Source organism: Ovis canadensis, chromosome 7, assembly GCF_042477335.2.
Source record: "Ovis canadensis isolate MfBH-ARS-UI-01 breed Bighorn chromosome 7, ARS-UI_OviCan_v2, whole genome shotgun sequence".
Lineage (NCBI taxonomy): Eukaryota > Metazoa > Chordata > Mammalia > Artiodactyla > Bovidae > Ovis > Ovis canadensis.
The window spans coordinates 68485685-68511635 of record NC_091251.1 but is presented as its reverse complement, the minus strand read 5'-3'; the positions used below and the strand labels follow the sequence as shown (position 1 = coordinate 68511635).

The 25951-nt window shown below is 44.1% G+C and overlaps 1 protein-coding gene across 1 annotated transcript in view; it reads right to left on the bottom strand.

Moving 5' to 3' along the window:
• MYO5C (myosin VC) overlaps positions 1-25951 on the bottom strand; it is a 121106-nt gene that overhangs the window by 50804 nt on the left and 44351 nt on the right. Inside the window, exons 11-22 of the mRNA XM_069596500.1 lie at positions 23836-23917; positions 21511-21651; positions 19211-19336; positions 15705-15788; positions 12856-12990; positions 11925-12022; positions 10251-10337; positions 9675-9786; positions 6422-6633; positions 3775-3940; positions 2361-2507; positions 264-428 (exon numbers count right to left, since the gene is read on the bottom strand). Coding sequence (XP_069452601.1) covers positions 264-428; positions 2361-2507; positions 3775-3940; positions 6422-6633; positions 9675-9786; positions 10251-10337; positions 11925-12022; positions 12856-12990; positions 15705-15788; positions 19211-19336; positions 21511-21651; positions 23836-23917 — 1555 coding nt within the window. The remainder of the gene's footprint in view (positions 1-263; positions 429-2360; positions 2508-3774; positions 3941-6421; positions 6634-9674; positions 9787-10250; positions 10338-11924; positions 12023-12855; positions 12991-15704; positions 15789-19210; positions 19337-21510; positions 21652-23835; positions 23918-25951) is intronic.

Here is a 25951-nt window from a genome sequence, read left to right as displayed (position 1 = left end):
CTCCATCACTTCACACAAGTGGAAGGCAGTGAAAACCTTACAGTGTGCTTCTTGAAGCACGGGTCTCCTCTTCCCCCTACGCTTTTCCCCCCCAGACTCTAGGCCTCAGATCTCCCTCCTCTAAAATGCAGGCTTCCTCTGGTAATGGAAGCCAACAGCAAAATCTGATTTCTCTGCAGAAGTCATCTCTGTGGGAAATGCTGCACCGGATCTCTTCCACAGAAAGACTCACAAGCTACGTCCACAGTCATTTCCGCACAAACCTCTTCCACGGAAGCCCTGTATCGCATCCCCTTCTCTTCATAATTCTGCCTGTGGGCAGCCGCTCTGTCCAGTTCAGATTCCAGTTTCTGAATCTTCTCCACGTCACCGGCCCGAAGGGCAGCCAGGCTGGTCAGCTTCTCCACCAGCCCATGGTTCTCTTTGTTCTGGAGGAAAGAAACATCAGATACTTAGGGGTTTATCCAAAATAAACAAGCTATTCCATTAGCTTCTCGCAACTTCTCATCGAAGTGGGAGGTTTTTTTTTACACTGACCACGGTTATCATCACAGTGGCCTGTAAGCAACTTCACCAGTGAGAAAAGGGAGGCGGAACTGCTCAGGCAAACGCTTTCCTGAGTTGGCGGATCTTTTGGTCCAAACCCTGGAGCTCCAGGACAACCCTAGTTCTGTGAGGTGAACTGGGTCCTCTTCATCTCCCCAAATTCACATGTTGAAGTCCCAGTCTCCAGTACCTCAGAATGTCACTGTATTTGGAGATTTGGTCTTAAAAGACGTAACTAAGGTAAAACGATGTCATATGAGTGGACCCTGATTCAGTATGACTGGTGTCTTTATAAGAAGAGATTAGGACAGATGTGAGGGGAGGGGAGACGACGTGAAGACACACGGGGAAGAAGGTTATGTGTAAGCCAAGGAAAGACACCTTGGAAGAGATCAAAGATGCCAACACCTTGATCTTACACTTTCAGCTTCCTGCACCGTGAGAAAATAAATATCTGTTGTTTAAGCTGCCCTGCCTGTGCTGGCTTATCCTGGCAGCCCTAGGACATGAGTACCTGGAATGGAGCTCAGGCAGTGTGGGGTCTCCCACAGGCCCTGCTCCCAGCTGGTCAGGGCTGTTTTTCAGGGCTGTTCCCCACCAGCAACATAATATGCAGGACTGCTGCACAGCGACACAGGGAGGGGAGACTGTATCAAAACCTCAAGTTTCTGGTTTGCACATTCACCCATTCACCAAGGACTCCTATGATGTAGCTTAGCGCTACATTTAAAGTTTATTGGAGGAGAATCTGATTATTACTTGAGACAGATGCAGGAGTGAGTTTTATAGATCTGGATACATTGCTGGACACAGCCTTCCCACACTGACTGAGGGTGTATGGAGTTTGGGGTGTTTTTTTTTCCTATCAGTAGGAACAGAATGGGGAATCTTCCCAAACTAGGCAGAGCTGTAGTCAGACCACATGGACCTTTGGGGAAGTAACAAATGGCAACTCCTCTGGGCCAGTGCAGCTCCGAGGGAGCATGGCTTGGCATGAAGGTAGCATCTTTGTGCAAATTAGAAAAAGACACTCATGCCTCAAGGCAGTACAACTTTACACCAAGACACATGGGCCGGCAAGTGAAGTTACACTGGACTTCAGCTCCACCTCCTTTCTTGGGCAAGTGCCCTTGTGCAGTGTGCAACCTACACACTCGTGTGTATCAGCTCTTTACAGTATACTTCTGCTTCCTAGCTCAGGCAGTCCATATAAACTGTTTAAACCTCCTATCATGGGCATAAATCTTAACAGTGTTGACAAAAAATTAATTAATCAATAGTCAATCTAAAAAAGAAATAAAGTATTTTATTTGAGCCAACCTGAGGATTATAACCCAGGAGACAGTTTTTCAGAAAACTGGTGACTGTTTCACCTGTTAGAGATCAAAACACCGGTATATAAGCTTTTCAGACAAAGGGCTATACATCAAAGTAAAATACTGATATTTTACACAGTCCAACAAGGCAAGTAGCGAATCACTGTGACCCCTTACAGGCTTTGAGCAGACTCTTCTCTCTTAAGGAGCTACCTTGCTAGTTGGTACCTGAAGGAAATTGCTTTCTTTTGTGGGGGTGGGGAGGGGTGTTAAACAGACATTTCTGTGTCTTCTAAGGGGACCCAGTTGCTGTATAGTATAGATGCGCAATGTCCACTAAAGGGGATAACATTTGGCTCAAATGGAAAATTTTATGTTTAATTTTTCTTGTCTTGCCTTAAAATAACTTTATTTCATCAACAGCATAGTTCAGGAACTGGTCTGGGACTAAAATCTGTTAGAAAACGTAAATATGAAGGATGCATTATGAACACTTACCTGGTCTTCTAGCTTTTTCTGCAAACGCTGAACTCTGTAAGTGAGCTGAATGTTGAGCACGAATCGTCGGATACTCTGAAATCTGCGTCTGGCCAGCCATGCCCTGGCATATTTCTGAAGGATCACAGCCTTGTGTTCCTTCAGCATCTTTAAAAGAAGATTTTGTGAAATGCAAAATGGGTCTCCCCTGTTTTTTCTCATCAACTCTTTCAGTGTTGAGAGATGTAACTACCAGAATACTCCTACAAGGTGAAATACTAATTTTTTGTAATCAACCCACACAATTCTGTTTACCTATTTGTTTTCAGATTTTTAAAAAATTGAACTCTGGTTTACTTACAATGTGGTATTAGTTTCAAGTGTACAGCAAAGTGATTCAGCTATACCTATATACATATTCTTTTTCAGATTTTTTCACTATAAGTTATTACAAGATATATTTCCCTGGGTATACTCTGTGTGTAGTCTTTGTAGTTTATCTGTTTTATATATAGACGTGTATATATGTTAATCCCAAAGTCTTAATTTTTCTACTCCCCTCCCACTATCCTTTTGGTAACTAACCCTATGTTTGTTTTCAATGTCTGTGAGTCTATTTCTGTTCTGTAAATAAGTTCATTTGCATCATGTTAAAAGATTCCACATATAAGTGATGGCATATGATGTTTGTCTTTCTCTGATTTACTTCACTTACTATGGTAATTTCAAGCCTCATCCATGTTGCTGCAAATGACATTACTTCATACTTTTTTTAATGGCTGAATAACATTCCACTGCATGTATGTGCCACGTCTTGTTTATTCATTCATCTGTGAATTGACATTTAGGTTGTTTCCAGGTCCTGGCTACTGTAAACAGCACTGCTATAAACATAGGGGTGGGTGCATCTTTTCGAATTAGAATTGGTTCTAAATATATGCCCAGGAGCAGGATTGCAGGATCATATGGTAACTTTATTTTTAGCTTTTTAAGCAACCTCCATATGTTCTGCATAGTGGCTGCACCAATTTACATTCCCACCAAAAATGTAGGAATGTTCCCTTTTTTCCATAACCTTTCCAGCATTTATTATTTGTAGATTTTTTGATGATGGCCAATCTGACTTGTGTGAGGTGCTACCTCACTGTACTTCTGATTTGCATTTCTCTAAATAATTAGTGATGCTGAGAATCTTTTCATGTGCCTCTTGGCCATCTGCATGTCTTCTTTGGAGAAATGTCTATTTAGGTCTTCTGCCTATTTTTTGACTGGGTTGTGTTTAGTAGTATAAACTATTTGTATGTTTTGGAAATTAATCCTTTTTTGGTAGCATCACTTGCAGATATTTTCTCCTACCTAGACTTTGGAAACAATAACCAAATCCTAGCTGCAGCAGACACATATGAACAGACATTCATATCCCAGAAAGTCACACCTTTTGATACCTCCTCCTTGCCAGGAATCCTCGGGTGTAGGCCTGGATGGTGATGGTGGCCACGCGAATCAGCTGGTACAAGTTGCGGACAAGATACGCTCGACAGTACTTCTGAATGACAATGGCTGCCCACGCTTCTTTTAAGGCAGTGGCAGTAACAGCTTTCCTTGATTAAAAGAATGCAGAGTAAACCTGCTACCAATGTGGCACTGACTTCCACCCCAGAGCAACCAGCTTGCACAATACTTCTTAACTGAGGCATATTCCAAAGTTCTGCAAATTATGCATTAAACGTTGGAATGGTTTACGCTAACGTCTAGTCAAGATCAGTGTTATTATTTCTTTCCATCCTGATCCGAACATGGATCTGTTCCAGGAACGAGGCACCACAGGGGAACTTTCCCACTCTTCACATTCAGGCCGATCACCTCACCATCACTCACATACCCACAAAGGCTGTAACAACATAACTGTGCTTTGGCATTGCACTTGCCCATTCATCTAGTGATTCATGTGGGAGATCATGCTGGCACCTCCAGATCAGGGGTTGAAAAACTATGGCCTTGGGGCCATAGCTGCACCCTCCCACCTGCTATGATCACATTTTGCTGTAATATAGCTGCACTTATTATTTACATATAGCCCATGACTGATTTCATGCTACAAAGGTAGAGTTTAATAGTTGTGAAAGAAACTGCAAGACCCCCAAAAGCCCAAGTATTTGGCCCTTACAGAAAAACTCTGTCAACTCCTATCTGACAGCCTGGAGGTGAGGAGAAAGTTCTTACCTGCAGAGTTTACTACCTTGTAAAACAGACTTAGAAATGGTCAAGTGAGATAAGAAGAAAAATAAAATAAAATAACTACTAAAAGATCTGTAAGGGAGATCTTACTGAACTATCATTCTGCTTGGGAAGAACTGACATGTCAGCCAGGCTCGACAGAAAAGTAGCATTTCTGAAGACAGTAAAGGTTGGAAAAGGCATTTCAGACTAAGGGACAGGTGAAGATATGGAAGCCTAGCAGTGCCTGAAACATTCAGAAAAAGAGAATTTGTCTGGAGTTGCTGGAATATAAGATACATGGAGAAAACTGGTAGTTAGTGAGGTGAGAAAAATAGATGAGGACTGTTTGTTATCAAAATATGTATTTACTGAACACGTACTATGCGACAGCCACTGTGCTGGGTCCTAGATATGGATGCAGGGGCAACCAGGCAAGGATCATCCCGGTCCTACCAGAGCATCCATGCTTATGGCTCCATCCCAGCCATGGGGACCCATGAGTGCCATGTCAAAGGCTGAGTGCCCTTCCCTGGGAAACAGGGGCCACCGCAAGCATGAGAGGCAGGAGCAGGAGCTCTGAGGTGGTGCTTTAGAAGTCAGGAAGGAGAGGCAGCGGGTAGAGGGCTGTGCTGTAGAGTGAAACACAAATGATGATGAAGGCTCCATGCAGGGCAGGGGTGTGGGAATGAAATAAGCGGGACAGACACAGGAGGCAAACGGAGGAAGCATGAGTTTGGGGAAGACGGTAACTCTGGACTTTCCTGCTCCGGGGACTCCTGCTACTAACTGAAACCAGAGGCTTGAGAGGGAGAGCGAGGCTGACTGTAAGTGTATGTAAGATGGTTGCCTAGGGGAGCGTGGGCCAGGAGGTAGGGGCAGGGTGGTGGAATGGCAAGCCCAGTTTGGGGTGTGCTGAGATGAAGGCTATGGTGTGTCAGTCACGCGGAGGAGCCCAGATACTGCTGGAGGTCAGGCATAAGGCTCAGGATGAGGGAACCTGAGCTACACAGCCTATCTTTAAAAACCTGGCTCTCCTACTACAGTCACAGTAAGGGAAGGAGGGAGGCTGGGCAGACACAGAGATGCACACGATGCTATCCAGGAAGGATGCTCGTCTTGCTGGCCATCCCAGGACGGCCTCTTGGGAGCGCTCACAGAGGGGTGGGATGGCTGTGTCCTCCACTTGGGCAGCCCTATCCAGAGGACTCATTGCTTGCGGTCAGAGCCTTGCCATAGTCTCCTCAGGCATGGTCTGCCCCTCTACCTGCAAGTTAGGTTGGTCAGTGGTGTCCTAACTCAGAAGCTTCACTTGGACCCTGATCACCCTTTGGCGTTTTCAGTTCCCAAGGACTAGCAGCTCAGCCTCTCTGCCTGGTCTCACTAGGAATTCTGGCTCTCTTCAGCAACACCTTGATCAGGGCTTTCTCTCATCAAGGTCCTGGTTGCCACCTCTGCCATGGGGGGACAGTACGCAAAGTCAGCACCACCTGCCCCCAAGGACACACCCGTCTGCTCTGTCCACAGGTCACAGCCACCTGTAGACCCACATACACATCTGTGCCTGGGTCCTGGGAGAAAAGAGGCCCTACCCCCTGGAGGTGATAGGGAAGAAAGTCGTACAGTTGCTCAAGTTGTCTTGGTTCCAATTCAGAGGGTAAAGAATCTGTCTGCAATGCAGGAGACCCAGGTTTGATCCCTGGGTCTGGCAGATCTGGAGAAGGGACTAGCTATCCACTTTCCAACTGCCTGAAGAATTCCATGGACAGAGGAGCCTGGCAGGCTACAGATCATGGGGTCTCAAAGAGTTGGACATGACGGAGCGACTAACACTCGCTCAATTTTCACTCCTGGTTCCAACATACCTCACAGTTTGCTGACCCCGGAAGTACTGCTGGATGATCAGGGCCGCTTGTCTCTCTCTGAGGAATTTTTTCCTCTGCAGCCAGCCACGGACATGCTTTTGTATCACAATACAACCCTGCCTCAGTTTATCCAACCGGAGTTTTTCTAAATAAGCCACTTGCCCTGCTCTGAAGAAAATTTTGGTTTTACCAAACTGGTACTGATTAGAATCCTGGAAGAGAAAAATGACATAATCAGAACAAACTGTCAGATTTTCTACAGTATTTGGAAAAGATGTTTAGAGATTCAAACACACCACTAATATTATTATTATGACATCTTTGTTCTTTGACATAAAGAGGAAAACTTCTGATTGTGACCTAGAAGTTTATGTTTTATCTTTTTTGTTTAAAGACCCTTTGGGAGAAGAAGTGGACAGGAGGGTGAGGGGTGTGTCTTGGGATAAGGAGGGATGTTTGCATTGTGGATGATTCTCAACTGGGCTGCTGGGGAGCTCCAGCCACTTATAGGTGGTTTTCACAGAAGAGCAGAGGTGCCTGGAAAGGCTTCATTTCTGTCTTCATGTGGCGTCTCTTCACCACTCTTCCAACAACACGAGAGAAGAGTCTTTACATGGACATCACCAGATGGCCAACACCGAAATCAGACTGATATATTCCTTGCAGCCAAAGATGGAGAAGCTCTATACAGTCAGCAAAAACAAGACTAGGAGCTGACTGTGGCTCAGATTATGAACTCCTTATTGCCAAATTCAGACTTAAGTTGAAGAAAATGACAAAAACCACTAGACCATTCAGGTATGACCTAAATTGAATCCCTTATGATTATACACTGGAAGTAAATAAATTTAAGGGCCTAGATCTGATAGACAGAGTGCCTGATGAACTATGGACGGAGGTTCATGACATTGTACAGGACACATGGAGCAAGACCATCCCCAAGAAAAAGAAATGCAAAAAAGCAAAATGGCTGTCTGAGGAGGCCTTACAAATAGCTGTGAAAAGAAGAGAAGCGAAAAGCAAAGGAGAAAAGGAAAGATATACCCATTTAAATGCAGAGTTCCAAAGAATAGCAAGGAGAGATAAGAAAGCCTTCCTCAGTGATCAGAGTAAAGAAATAGAGGAAAATAATAGAATGGGAAAGACTAGAGATCTCTTTAAGAAAATTAGAGATACCAAGGGAACATTTCATGCAAAGATGGGCTCAATAAAGGACAGAAATGGTATGGACCTAACAGAAGCAGAAGATATTAAGAAGAGGTGGCAAGAAAACACAGAACTATACAAAAAAGATCCTCATGCCCCAGATAATCACGATGGTGTGATCACTCACCTAGAGCCAGACATCCTATAATGTGAAGTCAGCTGGGCCTTAGGAAGCATCACTATGAACAAAGCTAGTGGAGGTGATGGAATTTCAGTTGAGCTATTTCAAATCCTGAAAGATGATGCTGTGAAAGTGCTGCACTCAATATGCCAGCAAATTTGGACAACTTGGGAGTGTTTTCCAGTGGCCACGGGACTGGAAAAGGTCAGTTTTCATTCCAATCCCAAAGAAAGGCAATGCCAAAGAATGCTCAAACTACTGCACAATTGCACTCATCTCACACGCTAGTAAAGTAATGCTCAAAATTCTCCAAGCCAGGCTTCAGCAATATGTGAACCATGAACTTCCAGAGGTTCAAGCTGGTTTTAGAAAAGGCAGAGGAACCAGGGATCAAATTGCCAACATCTGCTGGATCATCAAAAAAGCAAGAGAGTTCCAGAAAAACATCTATTTCTGCTTTATTGACTATGCCAAAGCCTTTGACTGTGTGTATCACAATAAACTGTGGAAAATTCTGAAAGAGATGGGAATACCAGACCACCTGACCTGCCTCTTGAGAAACCTATATGCAGGTCAGGAAGGAACAGTTAGAACTGGAGATGGAACAACAGACTGGTTCCAAATAGGAAAAGGAGTACGTCAAGGCTGTATATTGTCACCCTGCTTATTTAACTTATATGCAGAGTACATCATGAGAAACGCTGTGCTGGAGCAAGCACAAGCTGGAATCAAGATTGCTGGGAGAAATACCAATAACCTCAGATATGCAGATGACACCACCCTTATGGCAGAAAGTGAAGAGGAACTAGAAAGCCTCTTGATAAAAGTGAAAGAAGAGAGTGAAAAGTTGGCTTAAAGCTCAACATTCAGAAAACTAAGATCATGGCATCTGGTCCCATCACTTCATGGCAGATAGATGGGGAAACAGTGGAAACAGTGTCAGACTTTATTTTTGGGGGGCTCCAAAATCACTGCAGATGGTGACTACAGCCATGAAATTAAAAGACACTTACTCCTTGGAAGGAAAGTTACGACCAACTTAGACTGCATATTAAAAAGCAGAGACATTACTTTGCCAACAAAGATCCATCTAGTCAAGGCTATGGTTTTTCCAATAGTCACATATAGATGTGAAAGTTGGATTGTAAAGAAAGTTGAGCGCCAAAGAATTGATGTTTTTGAAGTGTGGTGTTGGAGAAGACTCTTGAGAGTCCCTTGGATTGCAAGGAGATCCAACCAGTCCATCCTAAAGGAGATCAGTCCTGAGTGTTCATTGGAAGGACGGATGTTGAAGCTGAAACTCCAATACTTTGGCAACCTGATGCGAATAGCTGACTCATTTGAAAAGACCCTATTGCTGGGAAAGATTGAGGGCGGAAGGAGAAGGCATCACCGACTCAATGGACGTGGGTTTGAGTAAACTTCGGGAGTTGGTGATGGACAGGGAGGCCTGGCGTGTTGCAGCCCATGGGGTCACAAAGAGTCGCACACTTTGAGTGACGATTGAGTGACTGAACTGAACTGAACTGGACACCACTCCTCTCCTGGCTATCAGAGCTACTTCCCCCATTTCTCTTCTGTCAAAACTCATGGCTTCAGCAACCTTTTAAATCCACACTGAGAGTCACAACCTGGCTTAATGACTGTCTAGCTGAGTGTGTAACATAAGTTAGGCCCACAGAAGTCACTGGGTTGCAGGAGAGTACAGCAGGACAGGAGGACTTGGTGGGGTAGGGGAGGGACCCTGAAGGTGAGTCCTGCTGTTGGGAGATGAAGCCCTATGAATAAGTCTGCTCTGACCTCCTTAGCACACAGACACTCGGGCACATCTTTTTTCCCAGACATTCATGACAGTTACGGCCCTGAGACACAGGCAAAGATGAGGCAAGTGCTTGGGAGCCCATGATTCCAGGAAGAAGGACTGACCTGGATGAGCCGGTGTAAGACCACTTTGCACACCTCCTTCTTATCGCTGAATGAAAGCTCCTGCTTGGTCATGAGGATCCCGTAGCGGCTATAGAACTCAATGTATGTCCACCTGGAAAACCAAGGCAGACCTGAGGAGGCAGGCTGGAGGAAAGTACGTGCTGTCTGTGGACCCCACAGGCTTACTTGCCACTGTTTCGGGGACATGGCCTTGACCTTTGACCCAGAGCTGCTGGGACACCGCCCAAGCCTCACCTGAGCACACTTATGTGCTCCCTGGATGACTTTTGTTAATGCTCCACTTCAACAACTGTCTCCCCCGCCCCCTCCAGCTCCCTGTCCCAGGAGCCCTGGGGAGGCAGCAGGTGACCCTCACTAGGACAGATGGGGTGGCGGGTGGGGACGGTGGCCTCTGTCTACCATGCTGCCCGTCTATCACCCTCTCTGACCTTCCCACAGCACGGTGGGATATCTTATGGACAGATCTGACCGAACACAAGGCAGTTCCTCCCTCGGTTCTCAGCACGGACCTGAAGTTGGACACTTTTCCCCCCAGATGAGGAACTGACAACATACCTAGAAGGGTAGCTCTGGGCACTAATGCGAATCGTTTCTAAGACACCACAGGCTCGCAGTTGCTGAACAATTCTTTTGGAGTCAAACCTTAAGGACGATTTGATCACGTATTAAACCATCATAGTTGACAAACAGGCCCACAAACAGTATAGCAGACCTGCCCCGACTGTGAGCTCTTGGGGGACAGGATCTGCCTGTGTGACCCCCAAGCCCAGCAGATACTTGATAAATATGTGTTGGATGTCACTGAGGATGGCACCTCTGTGGAACAGTTCAGAAGCCACACTGAGGACACAGAAAGGACCAGTTGACTATTTCTTTTTTTTTTGGAGTTTCAAATCAGCTTTCTAAAGACTATCAAGTGTGAATTAATAGTCAAAGAATGTATGGCATTTGAGAATAGTTCCAATTAAAAGTAAACTATTGAAATTTAGGTTATTAAAGTAATAAATATGAAGCAGAATATATATACTTGCATAAATATATAACTTCTTTACCATTTTCCATTATGATGGTATGCCATCACTTGGGCTAAGATGAATATATTCACTAGGTCTACATCCAACCTGTTGTTCCGTAGATACTATAATTTTGAACCACAACATTTTAAAAATATTTTATGTCTTGATAAAAAACTTTAAATTATTGTAAGAAAACAATTAATAAATAACAAACATTTAGGAGAAACAGATCATGAAAATCTGCTTCAGTTTTTAGATTCAAATGAATAAATGTTTAAAAGTGATACACAGTAACTTAATTCCAGTAATTTGACTTTCAAAATATTTACCTCAAACTAACTTTTTAACATCTGTTTTATTCTTCATAGTATGATCAACTAGAGGGCTCCAAAAAACCATATATAATCTTAATAGATGCAGAAAAGGCTTTCAACAAAATTCAACATTCATTTATTATAAAAACTCTCCAGAAAGTGGTATAGAGTGAACCTACTTTCACATAATAAAGGCCCTGTATGATAAACCCACAGTAAACATTATTCTCAATGGGGAAGAACTGAAAGCATCTCCTCTGGGAGCAGCTGATTTTGACCAAGATGGCAGGGAGCAGCTTTGTGGGGAAATGACAACCAGAGAGAGAGAAACACCCAAGTTCACCCATCCTAGCACCTACATGTCGCTACCTTACCCGTTTAAGACACGCCACAGGTGGCCCTCTGGCTTAGGTCTGACCCCCTGAGGACCCCAGACACAGGACAGTGCAGCCCCTAAGGTGCCTCTCAGCTCGAGTCACCTAAGAGACCCTGTGTAACTTCTACTCTTGGTTTCGGGTCTTCCTCTTGGGGCCCCAGAGAACAAGCCTAAGACCGCATGCCAGGTTTGAAGGCAAAACTTCGGACCCCTCTACAGCCTTTCTCCTGTAAACACATACAAATTCTTACCATCAAGGAAAATTTTCTGGCTTTCTCAGTTGCATAAGCTCTAGCTGTAGAATAATTCTTTCGGATCTAGCCCCTTTGCTTAATCCCAGAGATGAGCCGGCTTAGCCAGAGGGGTTGAACTAATACTAGATTAGAGGGCAGACTTGTTTTGAATCATTTAAAAACCCAGAAATAGTAAAGCTCTAGACAATTATAAGCAAATTCTCCAACATCATGACAGAGACGGCTTTCTCGGTGTTTGCCCCCACCCTCCTCTGTTGCAGAACACTTACTCAAAGGGCAGCTTCTCATCGTTTGGCTTAATGCATCGGACATAGTGGGGAGTGGTGGCGTTGAGAGTCTCCATGAGCAAGTACAGAGAGCTGCGGAACTAGGAAACAAGGTCAGGCGGCAAACATCGCCCTGAATATAATGCTTAGATGAAGGTTAAAAGAGAAAAAGGGCCTCTACTGTATGGCACAGGGAACTCTGCTCAATGTTGTGTGGCAGTCTGGCTGGGAGGGGAGTTTGGCGGAGAATGGATACATGTATATGTATGGCTGGGTCCCCTTGCCGTTCATCTGAAACTATCACAACATTGTTAATCAGCTATACTCCAGTACAAAATAGAAAGTTAAAAAGAGAGGTTCAACTCAAGAAGAGGAAAATGAAGTTCATGCATAAACACCCATTATGAAAGGTTTTAGTCTATGACTGGGTTTATCTCAGCATATCCTACTTTTATGGACAGAGCAGTTCTCTGTCCAATACTCCCCAGTAGCCAAGGGCTTAGTGAGTCAGGTTACTGTGCAAACATACAGTTTGCTCAGGTGCATGTAGCCTTAGAGGTGGAGGCACCATGACAATGAACTACTACTCATCTTTGCATTCATATTAGGTTTGAAGAAGCCCAGTGCCAGTGCCCATGTCTGTGGGTTCCTAGGTAATGCAATGGTAAAGAATCTGCCTGCCAGTGCAGGAGACATAAGAGACATGGGTTTCATCCCTGGTCTGGAAGATCCCCAGGAGGAGGGCGTGACAACCCACGCCAGTATTCTTGCCTGGAGAATCTCATGGAGAGAGGAGCCTAGCAGGCTATAGTCCAAAGGGTCACAAAGAATCAGATGCGACTGAGTACAGCACAGGGTCCAGGCCACTAATGGTCTCACCCAGCCCTGATCCCTGCCCTCAGCCTGGCTGGGCCCTCAGCCACTCTCTGGGTACCTTGCTCCCCACGGTGCTCCGGAAATGCTTGTTGTTTGGCTTGATGACTGGCTTTGCAGATTTCACTGTGATCGCTGAACCAAACGGGGAAGAAGGAACTGGATTTTCTTGAAAAAAGTTGGCACAGAGATGAAACTAGGAAGAACAGAAAGGGTTTTAATGTCAAAAGTGTTTGCCCACAGTCCTTAGCTGGTATAATCGAGGAAAAGGTCAACATAATCCCAACCTGTCTAAACTAGTGGTGGGTAAAATAACAATCTTGGCCAAATCTCAGTTCCCCAAAGGGGTCGCCCTCACTGGGGATGACTGACGGTTTCTCTCCCAGGAATGAGAGCAGGAAGCAAACCAAGTGAATGTCTGTATGTGGGTATCACTCCAAGAGTCAGAAAATGAGATGACCCTCCTCCTTCTGTGCCTTGGCGCATGTTGCCTCTGCACTCGGAATCTCTCCCCTCCTAACCTCACATTCTCAGCCCTACAGATTTAACTGTTGTTCAGTCACTGAGTTGTGCTGGACTCTTTGTGACCACATGGACTGCAGCCTGCCAGGTTCCTCTGTCTTCTACCGTCTCCTAGAATTTCCTCAAATTCATGTCCAATGAGTTGGTAATGCTATCTAAACCCTACCCATTTTTTAAGGTTCTATTATAATATTTCCCAGCCCCACTCCCTTCAGAATACCTTTCCTGGTGTCCCAGCATGTATTAATTCCAACTTCCTCTGAGTTATCTTAATCTTTAATCTGTACCTTTTTTAAAGACACTACTTTCTACTCCGCATCACTTTTTCCTTTAAATGCCTTATCTCTTGGAGAAGACCTTATGTTTTCTTCTTTTAAATGAGACACTGAGAATCTCCTCTGGGGGAGAATTCTTGCCTGATGTATCCTGTAGCCCCCATGGAACAAGTGAATCTGAAATTCCCAGGCCTCTGATAGCTTGTGGGTTTAGTGGCGAGACCCGTCTGTGCTTCATGGCAATCTGAATCCCTCTTGAGGAATTCAGCATGCTGGACCCCAAGCTGGCCTGGGGTGAGTAAACAATCAGTGAATTACATCAACTAATTTGGTGCACAAAATACAGACTATTTCTACATTGAATTCTCTATCATAAATCAATTTTAATAACTGAAGTTTCCATGGCCTGTGATTTATTTATGACCATTAGGGGAAGTGCTCAGGCTTATTTGAGAAATTGTCAAAACACCTGAGCATTAACAAAGGACAAGAGACCTTCAAAAACAAGGAAAATAAGTATGACAATCAAATCTTCACAAAATATGAAGGACTGTGTATGAAACACCCTTATTCTCAAACTTTAAGAATTTGAGTTCTTAAAATTCTTTTATTTTTTATTTTTTTACTTTATTTTACTTTACAATACTGTATTGGTTTTGCCATACATTGACACGAATCCACCATGGTTAAATTGAGAAAAATGTTTAAGGAGGAAAAGAAAAAACCAGAAGTCACTCTTACGGTGCCACTTCAGCACATGGTACCATGGACTCAAGGAGCTCACGTTCTTAGAGCAGCGCTCTGCCTTGCTTTGGTTTCCTGAGCACTTACTTAGCACTAACTTCCGTGAATTGCTCTCATCTTGGAGGTATGTTGCTCCCTGTTGCTCCCTGAGCTCCTTGAGGTCAGGAACCCTATCTGTCTTGTGTGTGAATGCCTTTTTAATGATCATCTTCGCTGTTGTTCCTCTCTATCTTTGGCACATTTGATTTTTGATTTTGCATGTAGTGAAAATTTGAATGCTCTCAGAAGCTAGAAACATATTTTAGTGTCAATTCTAAAATGGTCATTTTTTGTTTTTATATGAAACCACCTTGAGTGGCATCTAGATTTCTAATGAAGAAGGATGATACAGTTGGGATTAAGTATCTTGGACTAGTACTGGCTCTTCTGAAGCATCTGGCCAGCTTGCTATCCTGTGAAAGTTTTTTGTTTTCTGGCTAGACATTCTTATACAGTATTGTCTTTAAAATTAGATTGTCTCTTCTATATTGAAAGCATTTTTATATTTTCTAATTTAATTAGTATTTTCTTTTTTTCTTTTTTTTTTTTTTGATGCTTTATACGTGATTTAATTTTCAGAGAGAGGATAGCCTGAGCCTCATATGAGCTCTAGTAGAGCACAGAACAGAGAACTAAGTAAATAACTTGTCTTTGCCAATATTCAGAGAAAAATCAGGCCAGAGGTTTTATCGTCTTTTGAGGGCCTTGGTTGGAGAAAATGGAATTGTCCATTCAAAGGAATGAGGGCAGACACTAAGGAAAATCCGCAGAGGCAACACGGTACATTGAGTAGTCAGAGAAGAGAAATCACAGTGAAAGAAATTTTGTTTCCCTCTTAAACTCCTTATAGAGAAACTATTTACAAAAATCAGAGGGAGAATAAACATAATTATGTGATTTCATTTTAAAATGCTGCATCCTCTGAACCTCCATCTCTCCTATTGTTTTACCTATGTTTCCTCTTTTTTTTTTTTAATTTTTAGTTTTTTATAGATAGTGTGCAATAAAGCTGAAGAAGGATGTATGGTTTTTGCAAATACTTTAAGTGTAGATAAAATTTTAGATTTGTATTATCAAACAAAAAAAATAAAATTAATATATTGTACTGGCACAAAATAGTTTTAAATTATATTTTAAAAAGCTCTCTAAAAATAAAAATAAAATAAAATACTCATCACTATACTAATGAGGATGACTTTTTGTATGTAGAAGCTACAATTTGTTGTTACAAGACAGATAACACGCACATGTTTCTTTCTCTTGATACACATCTAGGTCCATGTCAAGTACACAGTGAATAACATTAACTACCCTTTAGGACTTTACAAACCTTGCTTGCTCTCAGGATTTCAACCAGCATGTCATAGACGGTATCTCTGTTCTTCTCAAGGAAACCTTCACATTTATACTCTACCTATGCAAACAAAGGAGTTATTTCCAAAGAGGCAAAAGCTGACAGCATCTAAGTACCACAAGTTTTTTTTTTTTTTTAAAAGAAAGATTAATGAAGGGGCTATAAAAGCATGTTTTAAAAAGAGATTCAGTTTCTGTTTGTCTCAGCAACCTTATTATATTATAGAAAGCTTGGAAAGCGGGGGCTGTGTCATCTGATGGAAAGCACCATGCTCTCCCACTGCCTGGATTTCTCACTGGCCACTCTACACTCACCTGTTAGTTCCCACTGGCCACAGGTGACTGACTGTTCCCTGTTATATGTGCAGTTAATACAAGAAGACCTCACATAGGGTTCTCTTTGCCTTTGAAGTCACCAGGAGGAGGAGAAAAGCTCAGTGGTATCCTTTGAGTTCAAACAGAAATGTCTTCCTGAATCATCATTAATGTGGTAGAAAGAGAAGAAAAACTGACCAGCTGACCACACAGCTTTCCAAGGCACAAAACCCTTAGAGTCAGATTTGCAGTGGGTTAGAGTTTGGTTTAGAAAAACCCTCCATGAAGCCCTTTCTGATTCATAAGGCTTCTTGAATCCCTAACAACAACATAGCCAGAGTGGCTCCTGAAATATTCAAATCTCTAGTTAGTGACAAAGTTACAGTCATCAAACCAGTCTGGCACTGGCATAAAGACAGACACATAAATCAGTATAACAGAGTAGAGAGCCCAGAAATGAACCACACTTTTATCGTCAGTTAATCTATGACAAAGGAGGCAAGAACATACGGTGCGGAAAAGACAGCCTCTTCAATAAGTGATGTTGGGGAAACCAGACAGCTACATGTAAAAGAATCAAACTGGACTACTCCTACATCATGCATGAAAATAAATTCAAAATGGATTAAAATTTAAATCTAAGACCTGAAAACATAAAACTTGTAAAAGAGAACACAGGTAGCATGCTCTTTGACACTGGTCTTATTAATACTTTGGAGGATATGTTTCCTCAGACCAGGGAAACAAAAGCAAAAATAAGTCGGGCTACACCAAACTAAGAAGTTTTTACACAGCAAAAGGAAACTATCAACAAAACAAAAAGGCCACCTACTGAATGGAGAAGTTATTTGCAAATGATATCTGATAAGGGATTAATATCCAAAATATAAGAACTTATATAACTCAACTACAAAAAAAGTATCCTATTTCAAAATGGGCAGAGAATCTGAATAGATACTTTTCCAAAAAAGACAAACAGATGGTCACCAGGCACATGAAAAGATACTCAGTGCTGCTAATCACTGGAGAAATGCAAATCAAAGCCACAGTGAGGTAAACCTCACACCTGTCAGAATAGCTATCATTGAAAAGACAACAAATAACAAGTGTTGGTAAGGATGTGGGGAAAAGAGAACACTCGTGTACTGTCAGTGGGAATGTAGACTGGTGCAGCCACTATGGAAAAGAGTATGGAGTTTACTCAAAAAATTAAAAATAGAATTACCATTTGATCCAGCAATTCCACTCCCAGGTAGGGGTGTGTGCGTGTGTGTGTGTGTGTGTGTGTGTGTGTATCAAGAAAACCAAAACACTAATTCAAAAAGATATTTGCACCCTTGTTGTTTATTGAAGCACTATTTACAATAGTCAAATTTCTTGACTGTTATTTTAAAATGTGATATTCTTCATAAATAAAATAACATTTAAAAAATTGTGAACAAACAGGCTCTTGGGGTGCTGGAATGTGGAGGCAGAGAGGGTGTTCAGGGACCATTGACAAGGACTCTGCTTTGTCCCATGGGTAGGAAAGTATCCTTATTGGTACACAGTTTGGGTTAGGAACCAGGAACGCTGGCTGTCTGTAAATACACCTGTGTGAATAAAGCACGAGGACTATTGTGTAAGTTCTTCCAGGCTGGTGTGTGAGCCACTAGATAAACAAGCAAAGGTGTAATAAATAGAGAGCTTTCCCAGGAGACTGTCTGCAGGGACAGTGTCACAGGCAGCTGAGTGTCTCTGTCGAGGCTCTGAGGACCACAGTAAAGTGTGCTGACTTACTGTATCTAAGCACAGTTGCCTTGTTCCGAAGACAATTTTATTTCCCTGGCTAATTAAACTGAGAACGTAAGCTAACACTATAGCATGTGTGGTTTCTTCCTTCCAATCCACAGTCCACACAAAATGCAGCATTGTTAGCTCTAAGAGGATCCTCTTGGAAGTACCAAATGACAAGAATTAAATATACAGAAACCATGTACTATAGACAGAGTCTCTTGAAGTAAATCCCCTATATGTGCTTTACAGGAAATCTGATTTTTTTTTTTCACTTGGGATCACAACTGAAATTATAAAGGACAACTAGAAAATATAACTTGATACATCAACACTCATTTCACGTGCATCTCTTCAGGAGCCTACGTGAAAAACTAAAGCACTGAAAGGCCCTAAAAGCACTAAAGGCAATTGTGTTTAACAGCGCTCCTCTTGCCCACACGGGTTATTAGAGCTGAGCAGCTGGCTGTCCCCTCCGCTGCCCCTGTGGGCACCCAGGCACGACCAGCAGACTGACCCACAGCATCAGCAGCTAAAGCACAGGCTGTCCCCACGATTCCAAGGTGCTGGCCAGGCTACAGGAGTAACACCAAGTGGGTAATAAAGCAGAGAGCAGGAGTTTTCTTGTGGAAGGAAAGTAAGATGAGAAAGCGGGTTTAGGGCAGGTGGCTATGGTGAATTGTCTTCTTATCCTTCCATTTTCTAAGCTTTCTGCAATTTTTTAAAAATAATTTTTGAAATTAAAGTAACATTTTTCCATAAGAAATTGGAGACATACAAGGAAAACAAAGATCACCTAGAAAGCCCATCCTCTTGAGTCAATCTATGTTACCAAAGTAATAAATTATGACAATAAAAAAGCAAAGGGTCAAAAAAAGACATAGCTTTCAGTGTAGGAAACAACTACTCTGTCTTTTTTAAAAATTTAATCTATTTTGGCTGTGCTGAGTCTTAGTTGTGGCACACAAACTCTTATTAGTGGCATGTGAGAGCTAGTTCCCTGACCAGGGACTGAACCCAGGCCCCTGCATTGGGAGCATGGAGTTTTAGCCACTGGACCACCTGGGAGGTCCCTATCCAGTCTTGATTATAACATTTTCATAGAGAAAATAAACTCATAAACGGTTAATGAACTTACAATAAGCCCCCAAACAGAAATGAGGTCCACTGGCAATACGTTTATCTTTAAATAATATAATCGAAACTCACGTATTATGTGATAAAGACAAATTGAGAACCGTCACACACACGCCTGCATACACACAAGTATTCCTCATCACAGCTACACGCTAACTGTGACAATTCTGACCGGAAAAGCCCCTGGCTTGCCTGCTCATCCCAGGGAACAGCTAGACAGCCGCGGGCAGACAGCTCTGCTCCAGATTCTCACTGTACCTTATCTGCAAAGTGCTGGATGATAAAGGAGGTGTTTGACATTCTGGGTTTTTCAAACAAAGAGTTTTTGTTGACAAAATTATTATACAGCTTTTGAAGCCAGTTTTCATCAGTCCCATGCGGTAACTGGAAGAGAAAAGCAAACCAAACAGCAAATAAGACAACTAGAGACAAAAGATTAACCAAGGGGAGGAAAAGTGCTGATTCTAAGAAACCAAGATGAGCTGCACTTCCAAGTGGACTGCTCGACGTGGGAGGCTCCTTTTTCAACAGCAATAGAGGCATGAGTCTATCTTTGATCTTATTCTTTAGAGTGATATTTCAATAGACATTTTATCAATGCTCTTTTAGAAGAACAAGATGTTATCAATGAAAAGGAAACAGTGATATAATGATATAAAGATGAAGGATTTTATTTCTGCAAAACTGGCAGTATTTTAATATTTTTTCCCGAAGTAGTCTAAAGATTCAGGAAAAAGTAGCATAAATTCCATTAGGTGAAAACAATTTTTATTCTTGGTTGAATGGAGAAAGGTTGGCACCCAAATGTAGTCCTTCCCATCTCCTGCCTCAGGAAGAGTTTTTCTTTTGTTTCACTGCCTAGTTAATACTTCCCTCCTTGAACTAGGTCTTAACTATTTACACTAAGCTAGTTGCTGGTGATTTTGAAGCTATCCTCAGCTATAGCCTGAACTCTGTGAATCTAATACTCCAGTGTCCAAATGACACCTGCAAACTTCTTTGTGACACTGGTCACCTGGGGACTATCTCTGTAGTGTTAGTCATTCAGTTGAATCCGACTCTGCGATGTTAAGGGCTGTCGTCCACCAGGCTCCTCTGTCCATGGGATTCTCCAGGCAAGAATATTGGAGTGGGCAGCCATTTTCTCCTCCAGGGGATCTTCCCAACCCAGGGATGTAACACAGGTCTGTGTTGCAGGCAGATTCTTTATCATATGAGTCACCAGGGGAGCTCTGTAGATTTGGTACAAATATTCCTAGAGCCCACATTGGCCTCTGCACCCTGCCCCCAGTAGATCATTCCAGAATGTTTGGCCTTGGTGCCTGCCTTTTAATCTTACATCACTGCAGGGACTAAAACAAAGGTGGCATCAGAAAGGATGGTTTGTGAGAAGAACCATGGAATTGAGAATTATAGGGAGAAAATACCAGTACGTCTTCAACGTTATAATCATGGACAATTCCACGGACGAGGAGACGGAGCCACGTCCTCGCCCAGGTGGGAGGGGACGCACTGGAGCCACCGCGGAGGCGTGCTCTGCAGCAGGTTGAGCCGTCATCGCGAACTCCCCACGGGCCCCCGGTGCCTGCGCCCGTGTTTCCGTAGGACGCGCAGGGGCCCCTTTCACAGCTGTGCTGGTGCTCCGCGAATGCCCCCCTGGTGTCCTGGAATTGACTACTCACGCTCTGTTGTAATTATCATTAAACTGACTATTTTTCTTATGTTAAAAAAAAAAAATCATGGACAAGTAAAGTTGCTCAGTCTTGTCTGACTCTTTGAGACCTGATGAACTGTAGCCCACCACGCTTCTCCATCCATGGGATTTTCCAGGCAAGAGTACTGGAGTGGGTTACCATTTCCTTCTCCAGAGGATCTTCCCGATCCAGGGATTGAACCCAGGTCTCCCGCATTGTAAGCAAGACACTTTACCATCTGAGCATGGAAGGGGGTGATAAATCTTTGGGGAAAAAAATAAGATGTGGGTGTTTAAACATTAAAATATCAATTTCAAACCCAAAAGACCAAATACCATCCTAGGGATTATTTTTTCCTATGGCCCCATGAAGGCCACTGCTAGGCTGACTCACTATAAAGTTGTTCCTCCCAGAGAGTAATAACAATAGGAAAATTCCTAGAGTCTCTTTTCTCAATTGTATGATGTTGATTTTTCAGCTGCACCTCCCAGTGGGTGACTCATGGAATCAGGAAGTAAGACAAAACTCAATCCCTGTTAGTCATTAACAACTGGAGTGTGGTCACTTGCTGTTTGCATGTCTACTCTATATACATACCCAGAGTCAGCTTCAAAGTGCTCTTCCCTGTTAGACATGACCTAAGAGGTCATGCATGTTACCCATGGGTGGGCTATACATGCTGAGGGTGGGAGGTTTACTCAGCCTCTTGGGGTTCCTGCTATGGACTGCTGTCCCAGAATTAACAGCAAATCAACTGGTAATTGATCAATCAGGAATTTACATGTAGATTTTTAAAAATTCTATTTGGAAATAGGCTCATCTATTATTGCTCTGAAGTTAAAGAAAATTATTTTTAAAAGTTACCAAGCATTCTTCATCCAGTAACTCCAAAATGCCCATTTTTGCTTCAATCAGGTCAATGACTGGTTGGTTGTCATAAAAGTCTATGAGAGTCCAAGGAATGTCTTCCTTCATATACTCTTCTTGTTCAAGTTTAAAGACATGCTGGAAATCCAGAAGTTAATATAGAAAGTAAGAGAGAGTATTAGAGTGTGCTTCTGAAGAACAGGACATAGACATTTGGAAAATGTAGGCACATGACTTCATCTGTAATGTTTATGGAAGCCTCCGAGGTGCATGTCACTCCCCTTACCCACAATCAGTGCTGCTGAGGTCCTATCATGGGTCTAGTTGTCATCTTGCTGCCCAGGCTGAGTGGGTCCCCACATCCTGGGGTGTAAACTCTGGGCCAGCCTGCCACCCTTGGCACTCAAGGCGGTCCTGGAACCTCTCCCTGCTCAGCCACTGCTGCTGTCAAACATGGAGCCAGACTCTTTGACTGGGTTAAGAGCAAGCCCACCCAAGAGGGCTGGCTGTGGGGCCAGTGTGAGAGGCTAACAACTTGAAGAGCTTTGTGCATTACTTGTTTGAACAACAGGGGTACAGGGAAGGCTTTCCAGAGGGCTGGCTGGCTCAGGGTCATCCTGGCTGCAGGTGGCAGAAGGGGGAGGGGCTGCAAGGAGAAAGGCTCCCATGGGAGAATCCCACTGGGAACTGCAGGAAGCCCAACAGGTGGCTGGGAACCAGACAGTGCCCACACAAGCAGAGAGAGAGAGACAGAGAGAAAGAGCACACAATGGTAATGGCTGGAGTGATAGATGGGGCTGCTGAGGACAGCAGAGGGGAAATCATGCCAGACCAGATTTGTAGTGAACCCCCAGAGAATCTCAGTCCTGTGGCCTTTTCCTAGGGGAGAGAGGACCCATGGAGTTCATGACAAGACTTAGGTTCTGTAAAGGTAACTTGGTTTGGAGGTGGGAATGGCTTTGAAGAGACCAGAACTGGAGGGGAGGGCCCAGACAGGACTCAGCCCAGGGTTCTGCAGAGGCTGGATGCTGTGCAAGGAAGGGGAGTAAGAGCAAAGAGGCTGGGTGAACACAAGGCTCAGGACACCGGGTCAGGGGTGGTGCTTTAACCACAGAAGGGAGCACAGACGGCATGGAGGCCAAGAGAGGAAGGTGGCAGGGTCATTTTGTCATGGCTTAGCTCCCAGAGGCTACTCAGATGCAGGGGTCCAGCAGAAGGCAGATCAATGGGACAGGAGCCAGGAGAGAACTCACTAGGGCTTATACTTATATTTTAAGTCATTACCCCTCCCAGGAGGATCTGCATATTGATAGATGTCTCTAACAACATCAAAGGGGGAAAAATAAGGAGGATTTAGTGGAAGAGGAGGAAAGGCAGAATAAAAAAAGAAAAGAATGAAATTTCAGCCTCTGATGTGCTATTTTCAGAGTGTCTCACACATGTATCATTCTAAGGTTGTGGTGAATATGTGTGTTGGGAAGCAAGGTGGCCCTGGAGTCCGGAGAGGGGCAGAATCCACATGTACTATTTGACTTCAGGTGAGTTATGCTGCACATCCACTTGGAATAAATCTTAGTTTCAGTTAATGCTAAACTTCCAGGGAATCCATGAGAATGATAACAGAGTACAAATGTGGGGTAAAATTTAATGCTTATACACGGATTAACTCTGGAGCAAGGAATAAGAAAGCAAAGAAGCATTTACTGAATGTGATTCAATATTAAGTGTTCTCCTCACAAGAATACTAGGAAAATACATCTGACCCATTTTCAAAAATGAGAAAACTGAGGCTCAGAGAACCCAAGCCCCCAGGGGAAGGAGGTGGTAGATCTGAGACTCAAATCCACTTCAGTTTCAGCAAAAGCTCATGCTGTCTATGATGTCACACTATCTTTTCCTCATGAGTTGTGTGGGAGAAGCTGAATTTCAAAAGACAGGCAGGGGCTCTCCAGGTGAAGAGGAAGGGATGGGAAAGGACAGGGGCAGGTGGGTTGTGGCAGAGAGTAGATGCAGATACCGAGGCTCACAAGGACTGGAGCCTGCAGGAAACTGAGTGACTTGGTCTGGCTGGAAGGGGTCTGTATCCAAGAATGGCAGGTGATGAACTGAAACAGACGTTGGCAGGTGCCTCCACAAAAATGAAATCGGGCGGGAAGGTGCAGTTTCAAGGAACAGCCACAAGATGGTGCAGTGAGCCAGCATGTGACTCAATGCTGGCGAGATTTGAAGAGGCAAAGAGCCAAACTCGGCCTCTCTCCCTTTTCAGACAGACAGACAGACACAGCTGAGAGCTAGTTTCAAGTAGGCAAAAAAGTCACCTACCAGGTTAAACTGCTGTTGCAGCTTTTCATTAGCATAATTGATGCAAAACTGTTCAAAGCTGTTCACATCAAAGGTTTCAAAACTGAAATACAGTTTAAACTAGTTAAGACATAACTTGAAGGACATACACATTTGTTTATAGGTTAGTATTTTTCACAACTTTAACAGTTTTTTATGTTTTCTGTGAGTTTTAAACATGCCTCAGTTCTTGTTTTAACCATCCTAGCAGTGAGCTGATAAGTCACGTTTTTCCAGGCGGCCCCAGGAAGGAATCTGGTGTGTACAAAACACCTACTTGAGGCAGGCACTAAAGTAGGCGTGTGCACAACATGGCATATCACACAATCTGTACAACAACACTGACATCAGCCTCATTATCCTTAGTTCATAGATGAGGAAACAAGACTGAGAAGTTCAAAAATTTGTCTGGGTCACACAGTCAGTGTCAGAGTTAGCTATGAGTCCACCTGACTGTAACACTTCTGCTCCCAGTGAAAAAAGCAACGTTGTCTCCTGTGCCCCCACCCATTGCTGAAGGCAGAGGCAGCACGGTTTTGCCTCCCCGAGGGGCGCTTTCATAGTCCTCACAGGAAAAGAGCAAGGTCACAGCCCAGCAGACCCCTTCAGGCCCAAGGAAGACACGGCCCCACCTCCATCTTCAGACTTTCAATGGCTGCCTCTGGAGTTGCAGACCCAGGAGCTGAAAAGGCCGGGAGACGACAGCATGGAGAGGGGCTGGAACTGGGTGGGACCCGTGATAACCAGGTCTGCCCTACAGGATGGTTGCTGCTCAGCTCGAGCCAGCTGTGGCCATGGCTTAATCAGGTCAGGATGTCTGGTCACCTGACTCTCAAAAGAATCCAGAAACCTGGACTTTTACGTGAATTACCTCCCTCTGTAAAACATGATGTAGGCTGAACAGAACTGGGGCACCTGATCCACCCCCTGGGCAGAGGAGCGTTCCTGCCAGGAGGAATGCGAGCACTTTAGGTGTTGGTGCTGATGCCCATCACCATGCTTAACCCTAACACCACCCTAGGTGAAGGGCTGCCCTTACCCCACCGTTCCACACAACGGTCAGAAGAGATGGTGACCATCACAGAGCGGTGCCAGACACGCGAAATCTGACCCCAGCTCGTGGTGACTCTAAAGCCTTAGTTCTTAATCGCTCTAATCCTGAGTTTCCTGCCAGCTCCAACCACAGGTCCCCTGGGAGTCTCACATGTCTGAGCCCATTTGGCTCAGTGTAGAATTTCTGAGGAGGTTAAGGTCCCAGACTGTTCATGGAGCAAGAGGAGAACCCAGAGCCCTGACAGCCCCATTCCACTAGTGCCCTGGGTGATCGAGAGGCTCGGCCGGCTGGACACTGCAGACAGGCCACAGCTGGGCCTGGAGGTGAGGCAGAAGGGCCTCACTGTGCCCTGCAGCCCACAGCTGGGGCCAAAGGCAGGACTTCCTAGGGTAGAGGCAGGATGTCAAACATCAATGACATTCCTTTTCCTGTTCACGTCAGAATAATCCTTGTGGTTTGTAAAGATGCATTCACAATTTCTTCCATTTGACTTGTCCTTGCGAGAGAGGCCCCATCTTACAGACACAGAAACTGAGGTTCAGTGATGCCCTCCAGGCCATACAACAGGTGTGGTGCAGTGCTTACTCCTTGGGATCCGACTCCTGGCCCCAAGCTCTTCCAGCTCGGTGTCCAGAGAACATAAACATCTGGCTGGCTAGGGAACCACAAGCCTCCTCGACGACCCGAGCTGAAATCTCAAGGCTCACAGCTTGGGCTTTCATTGTCTTCATGCAGGGTAACTTTCCCTTTCAGGCTGCCTTATTCCCAGCTCATCCTGAGCTCAGCTCTCGCAGCAGCTGCTGCTAAGTCACTTCAGTCGTGTCCGACTCTGTGTGACCCCATAGACGGCAGCCCACCAGGCTCCCCCGTCCCTGGGATTCTCCAGGCAAGAACACTGGAGTGGGTTGCCATTTCCTTCTCCAATGCATAAAAGTGAAAAGTGAGAGTGAAGTCGCTCAGTCGTGTCCGACTCTTAGTGACCCCATGGACTGCAGCCCACCAGTCTCCTCCATCCACGGGATGAGGGCTAATCCAACCATGGGT